The sequence below is a fragment of the Penicillium canescens genome, assembly GCF_028828765.1.
Source record: "Penicillium canescens strain IBT 15451 chromosome Unknown utg000009l_segment0_segment0, whole genome shotgun sequence".
Lineage (NCBI taxonomy): Eukaryota > Fungi > Ascomycota > Eurotiomycetes > Eurotiales > Aspergillaceae > Penicillium > Penicillium canescens.
Genome location: NW_026703971.1, coordinates 1,130,673 through 1,138,853, shown reverse-complemented (window position 1 = coordinate 1,138,853; position 8,181 = coordinate 1,130,673). Strand labels below are relative to the sequence as shown.

Here is an 8,181-nt window from a genome sequence, read left to right as displayed (position 1 = left end):
GCTGCCCCCCCCCCCCGAGCTGGCCACCCCAAAACACCATAGTAAATGCGATAAATTACAACATAGTATCACAACAACGGCAGGTTATAGGGACTTTTCCTTAAAAGCTAATGCTTTTTAGGTGGTATTTAGTCTACAACGGGAGTTTAAAGAATTTCAATAACTTAGTAATTGAGATATAATCAGATATTTATTGGTGACCTCACGCAGTCAAGAGGAGCAAGAAGAGTGTAGTTTGGCCATAACGGGTCACCTGTCGCTGCGGTCGTAGACCGTAGCGTCAGATAGGGCCCGTTCGCGCTCCCTTGTGGGGAGGCAATATGTCTGTATTGTAGTGAATTCTATATACAGAGGGAAGGCGGGAGGGACAAAATCAAGACTTGACTGCGTGAGAGATGACGAGCTACCCGCAGAGGTAAGGAACTGACTCTCTTGAGGCAGTTGTAGGAGGAAGAGGCCCTCAGTAGTGTCGGTGTAGATATCACGTGAGGCCACGGGCATTGTGAGGCAACCCCAATAAAACTACTCCCTTTACGAGTCGCGTTGGCAGCGGCCTTCGGCCGCTGCTACGGGGCGCGGCGAGTAGGATGGTAGGGAGTTTCATTCTTGAAATATCGATGTTATCGGACTAAATAAAAGTTCTCAACGTAGGTTCTATATATGTGAATCTCGAACGTCGGCATGGTGGCTGCATAAAGGTCGAATTTCGCCCCATTATCTGCTGTCACAGAGGCAGTAGCAATTCGTGATAAACGACATTAATGGTGTCTTGCTCTATGTCATTTGGGTCTCGGAGAATACGGATGTCTACGGCAGAGCGGACGCGGGATAAGCTAGTGTAAAGTTGGCCATGGGCGAAGACCGGCAGGGTGAGATCTAGCACAACCCGGTCCAGGGTGAGTCCCTGGCAGCTGTTGAAGGTGGTGGCATAAGCTAGACGCAGCGGAAATTGCCGCCGTTGCACCGTCCAATTCGCGCGGTGAGGCCGAAACTCGAATGTGATCCGTGGCAGGTAGAACGTCGGCGACTCGGTGTCAGGCGTGCATGCTCGTTGCAGTAACCGTACCTGCACGACATTTGGTAGCAGGTTAACCACCTGGACCCTCACGTTTTTGACCAAGTTTTTCTCGATGGAGAGATTCCGCATCACGCTAGCAACGGCGCCAATCTTGAGTGAGAGCTCATGCGGGGGTATTCCGGGCTCGTTCAATACCGAGAGAAGATCCGCCTCTGCACCCGTGGGGAGATTGAAGGTGGAATCGTCTAGTTCTTTAATCGTATCATGACTGTAATAGGTTTCTGGCGCAGTGCAAGGTTAGCCAGAGGAGCGTGAAGGGTGAGTTGCGTCAAGCGATTAGAATCATGTTACAGGGAATAGTCATTAGCAAAAGTCGGAATACCTGCACGCCCCGGTAACCGTTCTAAGATGAGCTTATTAAACAGATCAACGCGCGCGTTAAACGGGCTAAGGAATGCGTGCTGGACAGCAGCGGCGGAGGTAGAGACGGAATCTTGTGGGAAGAGGAAGTCTGCCGCAGCGTCAAGGTCGTCAAGATGCTGCAAGTGATGCAGTGGCACACTTGTCTCATAGGGGTGTACACCATCTCCTACCTGGTCCACCCATCTTGCGTATACCGGATCCCCGGCCTGTCGGACCGGGGTAGTCAGCCGCAGGACCTTAAAGTGGTTCCAGAGCGTGGAGGTGCGGATAGAGCTGTTGAGAGTTGCTGTAGGCCCAGAACTTCCGCGGACGACTGGTGCCACCTGACGAAAGTCCCCTAGTCCGATGAAGAGTTTTCCTCCAAATGGCAGGTCATTCCTCATGATATCTTGAAGGAGCTGGTCTGCACACTCCACGACCGCCTTCTTCGCCATCGGCAGCTCCTCCCAGATCAGGAGCGAGGCCTGGCGTAGGAGCTCTGCACGACCTGACTGGGGACTGACCTTAGACACCAAGCCCATGTCAGACTCCTGAACAGGAATGCCAAAGGCCGAGTGGGCCGTCCGACCCCGCTCGTAATGGATCACACTGAGGGCGGTGGTTCCAGTCACGCATACGATGCGCTCGTCTGCCCTAATGCGATCACACATGGCGCTCATCAAAAATGTCTTCCCGCGACCCGCACGGCCGTCGATGAAGTAGCAGCCGCCAATGTCCGATTGGTCTAGGAGATGATCGAAGATGCCTTTCTGATCCGAGTTCATCCTACCGTAGGCCTCCTTATGCCTCCCGCGGATAGATACCAGTTGGGTCTGGAAGAAGGCAAGTTCCAAATCCACCTCCGCACAACGTTGAACGGGCTCCGGTAGGCCACACTGTGCCAAGGACGATCCCTGTGCTGAGAGATAGCGTGCCAGGTCCTGCAAGGCAAGGTCTGTGGCGTGGGCCGTAGGGTGACGTAGTCTATAGTCAGCATTGAGATTGCCGTGGAAGCGGGACCATAGTTCCACAGCTGGAAATGGAAGGTTAGACAGAAGCTGGGCAAAGAGAAAGCGGAGCTGGGACGGGCGGCTGTAGGCTGTGATCGCTTCATTCATCGCGTACACGGCCTCGTGGTTATCCTGGAAGAGTCCTAACTCAGTGGCAGCCTCCTGGTATGTGGGATAGCAGTGCCCCCGGATAGTGCGGACATCTTCGAAGCTGTTCGTAGGCCGCACCTGGAGTAGTGCGCGTAGGTAAAACGTTTCCTTCAGACGAAGTGGGACGGTCTGAAGTCGGGTGATAATAGGCTGGCGGACTCGACGGCGTAACACCTTTTGGCATGGTCCCTTTTCGGTGGTGACAGTAGCAATGAGGGTCTGACCTCGGTGTAGTGGAACATCCAGGGGCACCGTCTCTAGGTAGTAAAGGCTGAAGAACTCGGTATACTTCAAGCCTGAGAAGGTTTCTGTGGATGGGCGTTTGAAGTACCACAACAGGTCGCTCATCTCGGAGTGACCCGGTTGGTTTCGATCGTGCATCCTCCCTAAGTTCTTGCCTTCCAGATGGACAGAGAGGCAGCGGACGCCAGGACGTTTGGAGACAGTATGGAAGTTGAGGATGCGGTAGACAGCCTCGGACGAAGAGAGGTAACGGGCGTTCATATAGTCTCTGAACTCATCTATTTGGTCGTCCTCACCGTCTGCCCGGGCATCGTGGAGGGCCCGAATACCAAAGCGCGCCCGATCGGGTCCTTTGAAGAGGTACTTAAACAGGTAAAGGAAGATCGTCGCTGTAGAGCACACGTCCGCATAGATATGGCAGTCGAGCAGGTGCACTAGGGCGGGTACATGAGGAGTCACCCATCGATCTTCCTGCTTGCGTCGGCGGTAATGGACACGACCAAGATCATCCATGTAAGTCTGGTTGTTGATAGGTTGAGGGTACTCGTAAATGCAGCGGCCGTCTCGGTTGCAGCGTGACGTGGACCGGTCCAAGTGGTTCTGTGAGTGCATGTGGAATCTGCCGATCGCTGCATGTAGGGCAGGGTCCTCGTCCGGATCTGGTAACTCGGCGCAGATGAAGCCATCTAGTTGGCTCAAAGGTAATTCATGTTGGAGCTTAACGACCAGATGCGCGTGTGGTAGACCCCGTTTCTGGAACTCTGTAACGCATATCTCGTACAGGAGGCCTCCAAATTTCTCCCTCATAAAGGCCTTCAGCCCACAGAGTCGTCCGTGGAATGCACGGCACACCACCGCAGGGATGTCTGTGAAATGTTGGCCTGGGAGCAACTGGGACTGAATCTCGGGCCAGTTAGGGTTTGTCGTCATGGTGAGGAACAGTGACGGCGTGGCCAGCTGTCGCGCGATCGCGAGGGAGTCAGCCACCTGGTCCGAAGCCCAGGCCCGGGACCCCATGAAACCGGCAGGGATTTTGTTCTCGAAGAGATCGGGGATGTCAGGATTTGGAGCCTCATCCATGGCAGCAGCTTGCATGCGTCGGCCCCGTTTGAGATAGTGCAGGCGCTCCTCCTCCGTCCGCGAGAACATGTCCACAGCATATTCACACGCCAAACGGCCATAGATCCGCATGCGTGGCTCGCCCAGGAACAGGTGGCGGTACCATTGGATCTGCGTGCAAGGTATGTTTTTCTGGGACTCGTCGAGAAAGCCCCAACCTCGCGTGCCATGTGGAAAGAGAAGTGGATATTGCAGCGGCTCGTACTGGCAAGACAGGGTTGGAACGAACCGTGGCTGCTGGCCACCTTTTCTGTAAAAGACGACCTGTCGCGGGGCTACGCGGCGGAGATTTTCCGTAGTGATAACTGCAGCGAGCTCACCACCCGCAGGCGGGATAGAGAGCTCAACAGCGAGGGCGACTGTTTGGTCCGGGACCTGACTGACGGCGTGCCGCAAGGTCCGCACATAGGGATTAACCAGACCGAGAAACTCGCGTATCCCATGTAGAATGTCATTAGGGATGTCATGATCCCTTGCCCGTAGACCTCGTTCGGACTCGTCATAAAGAAACCAGTGCATGCTGTGACCCATATCCGCGACATCCAGCAAACGGTGGTAGATCCGGCCTTCTAGGACCACGTTCGCTTGACCTTGGAATCGAACGAATTGGCCAGTGGTGCCGATGGCGGAGAAGGCAAACAGGTTATTGAGCCGACGGCTCATGGCAGACACACTGCCTTGATACCGGTCCAGGAGAGACTGCACAGCTGGCGTGAATGGTGGTAGGTGAGGTAAGCGTCTGCGGCCTCGCCGACAGCACCAGCCATCAGCCTCAGTGGAAAGAAGGAGCACACCGCAGAAGGAGTAGTCCCTTGACCAGTCCTGAGAGAAGGGCCGGACTGCAGCCTGGGCAAGGAGTTTCCACCATACTGGTTGCACTGGAATAATAGGCGGTTGACGGATATAAGGAAGCGGGGGCTCCCCTTGCGCGTCAGGGTTAACCGAAGCATGTACAGGCAGCGGACGATGCCGCCGCCGCCGCATTCGAGCTTTATGGCGGCAGTCATCACAGACCCTATACCGAGCAGATTGCCAAGGTCGCGCACAGCCCGAACAGAGCACACGCTGTTCAGAAAGGGCGGCGTCTGTAAACGACGGACGAACAGTAGGAGCAGCAGGAAGCGAAGACGGCACCGCGGTGGGAGCTTGGATTTTGGACGTGGACAGCCGGTATCGTTGCAGCTCCCGACAGCGAGAGCAAGTTTTATATCGACTGGACTGCCAAGGACGGGCGCAGCGAGAACATAACACCCGCTCCCTGATGCAGACGCCATCCGCAGTCAGAAGCATGGCGGGTCAAAGGCGTAGAGGACCTTCCCGGACGGGCAGCGAAAGGGTCGTAGAAGCCAGGCGCGGCATGTTCTCTGTAGAAACGGTGAAACGGTGAAACGCTGGCGGGTGAGGCCCAACGGCACATGCGGCTCGTCGGGCCACAGGGCAGGGGAGGGATCCTTAGACACGACCACAGACCGCCCGCTCTACGCCCACCAGCAATGCGAGACGGCGGCAGTGGCATGAATCACCCATGGAGCAGCGCAACACGCCCCACGCGAACACGCGACGGAGGTGGAACGTCCTCACGTGAGGCGAACACTGCAGGTGGTCACATGGGGTCCAATAAGTTTCTTAAAGTTTCTTATATTTCTAGCTCCTAGCAACGTAATTCTCGACACCGTAACATGTAGGTTTCAGATTTCGTCAAAATTAACATATAGTGTTGAAAAGCCTTATCAATGGCTATCGGCAAATAATTAAATAAAATAAAAACGTGGTCGTTGAGATATCAGTGTAGAACATATCATATTTACTATGGTGTTTTGGGGTGGCCAGCTTGGGGGGTGGCCAGCTCGCTAGGGAAATACGTTATGGCGTGTTATTTTAGTCTGGGAAGGGGAAACTGAGTTTCCAGAGAAGGCTTCGCTGGATGATGGGATCCAAAAGTTGGCCAGCGCCCCTCTCTGCCCACCAAACCCCGAACACATTGAACAACGAGCAAGTTTAAGGAAAGCTTATATACGAATTATTCTTCAAAGAGGAGCAACCATTTGTTCCAAGACCCAGTTTCGAGTATTTAGGGGCTTTATCTGCGGGGTTTGACCCCTATCACTTAGTTAAAGCTTCACCGCTATCGCCACCTAATTTATCACGGGAAATAGCGGGATTTTAAGTTACCGGAGTACTCCCTACAGGTACGACGTCTCCTGACCATCCGATCCTTCTATAAAGGGATAAAAAAATCCACCTTTCATTAGGGACGAACATTTGTATCTCCTGGTCATCCTAAGAGTCCCAAAATCCACAATGAGGTTCACCTCTTCGATTGCACTCTTCTCTGTTTTCTCCGCCGCATTCGGCTATTGGGTATACACCCCTAACTTATCTTCATTTTCTATAGTCTCCCTACAGAAATAATGACTAACAAATTAATATTAGAACTGCGTGGTTGATCAACCAACGCCTTGTTCTGGGGCTGTTGATGCGGGACCTTCAGTCAGTATACTTCTTGTAATTAAAGTACTAGCTAACATACCCCGATTTAATAGGAATGTGTAACAATCGGTCCGGGAAGGTGCGTTGGAAATGGAGATGACCACGGATCATACGATTGCAAAGATGTATGTGTCATGACCTCTCTGCGCCCGACGGCGGAAGGGAAAAGACTCGGGCGATGACTTAGTTCGGAAGTTATACAGAATGGAGATACAGAATACTAATTGGCACAATAGGATCACCGTTGCATTACCCAGGGAAATGGATGTATTCCATTCCCGGGGAGCAATAATGCCAACTGTTCTTAGGTGCTTTGTCGATGCTATCTGGCCAAAGAACCGTATCCCCTCGTCCGTCCTTTTGTCACAATTAGCATGGTCCTTAGCGGCATAGACTAGCACAATCTACAATGCATAATAATTGGCCAATGGCGTCTAATTGCAGTACCCAGGTGTTATAGTGTAATAATCTAGATAGCATTTCTAACCTACCGGTGCAGTAGAGAAAAATTACCATGAGTAGCCATGGAGATATATATTTACGTCTCAAATGTCAAAATCATCTTGTATTTTATGCTAAAGTCTCCAAATAATAGTCCGAAATTGGGTTTCGATCGTTCCTCCCCTCCGCATGCTCTTTGAACACTTTCGGTGGGTCCACTGAGAGCGATTCCTCAAGATGGAGACGAGACGGGCTGACCCTCTGCGTACTAATCTTTCTCGCGCAAATCCTCAGACTAAATAAACCTGGTAATTTACAAGGTTTGGTTGGCACCGGCCCATCCAGTGAGCCCACTTGCGGACAACCCAACAGCAGGCCTCGACTACGTTTGTTGTTAGGTTGCCGTGACACCTGAAGTAACTTATGCTCGTAGTTATCCAAGGGATGAGCTTTACAATTACATCTGGTTACCGTTGTTGAAATCATTTTATAGCAGACTGTAGCGGTCTGAATTCTCAAGAACTACTACGGCTAAAATAGGTCCGAAGTCTAGGCACATTCCGCTGCGTATGACCTAATAAGCTGCCCAGGGCCAGCAGCGGGGCAGTAAACATTGCCCACACCCCCGGGGCAACCTGTGCATGTCTGCGTACCAGCACCATCCATGTCAGTTCCACGCCCCGGACAGTTTACGCACAACCCGCTGTCCTGAACATTGTATACACAATTGGTGCAGTCCTTTGCTGCAAGGGCTGAAAGTGACAGTCCCAAAAAAAGGGCGATTGAGGTCATCAGTCTCATAACGGCAACCTAGTAATCAGTTAGAACCTTTATTTATTGAGGTAAAGTCCTCAGTCCTACCTTAGAGCAAGGTAGAAATATCAGCTAAGGTATAGGCGGTCGCAGGATGAGACGTTAATAGAGATAAGTCACTTGAAAAAGTATGTTAGTCTGAATGGTGCTTCATATTTCGAAGGCAAGAAGTCCGAAATTTAGGGATACTCACAATACGTTCGTGAAAGCTCAAAGCTATTCTAAAATAACACGAACCAGAGAAGCAGTATGTGTCCGATTTGGTTAGGAGACCTGATTATATAGGGGCGAAGGTACCTACTTCGCTTATTTTTCTTCACCAGTCCCAATTTCTCATGTCTCACAATAGGAAGAAATGATTCCCAGTTGAAATCTAGATTAAAATTTGACTCCCTAAGCAGTACGCTATTCACTCCTTTCCAATGCCCCGGTATCAAGATAAAACTCTCGGTAGTGGGTCCTAAATTGAATATTTGGAGGGTCAAATGCGCTTTA

General features: G+C 51.9%; 1 protein-coding gene across 1 annotated transcript; it reads right to left on the bottom strand.

Moving 5' to 3' along the window:
• Positions 1 to 724: 724 nt before the first annotated feature.
• Positions 725 to 5,232, bottom strand: N7446_011916 (uncharacterized protein; the record flags this gene model as incomplete). The annotated part of the gene is made up of 2 exons (XM_058520658.1): positions 725 to 1,299; positions 1,401 to 5,232. The coding sequence occupies 2 exons, from the start codon at positions 5,230 to 5,232 to the stop codon at positions 725 to 727; spliced, it is 4,407 nt and encodes a 1,468-aa protein (XP_058366944.1).
• Positions 5,233 to 8,181: the final 2,949 nt, after the last annotated feature.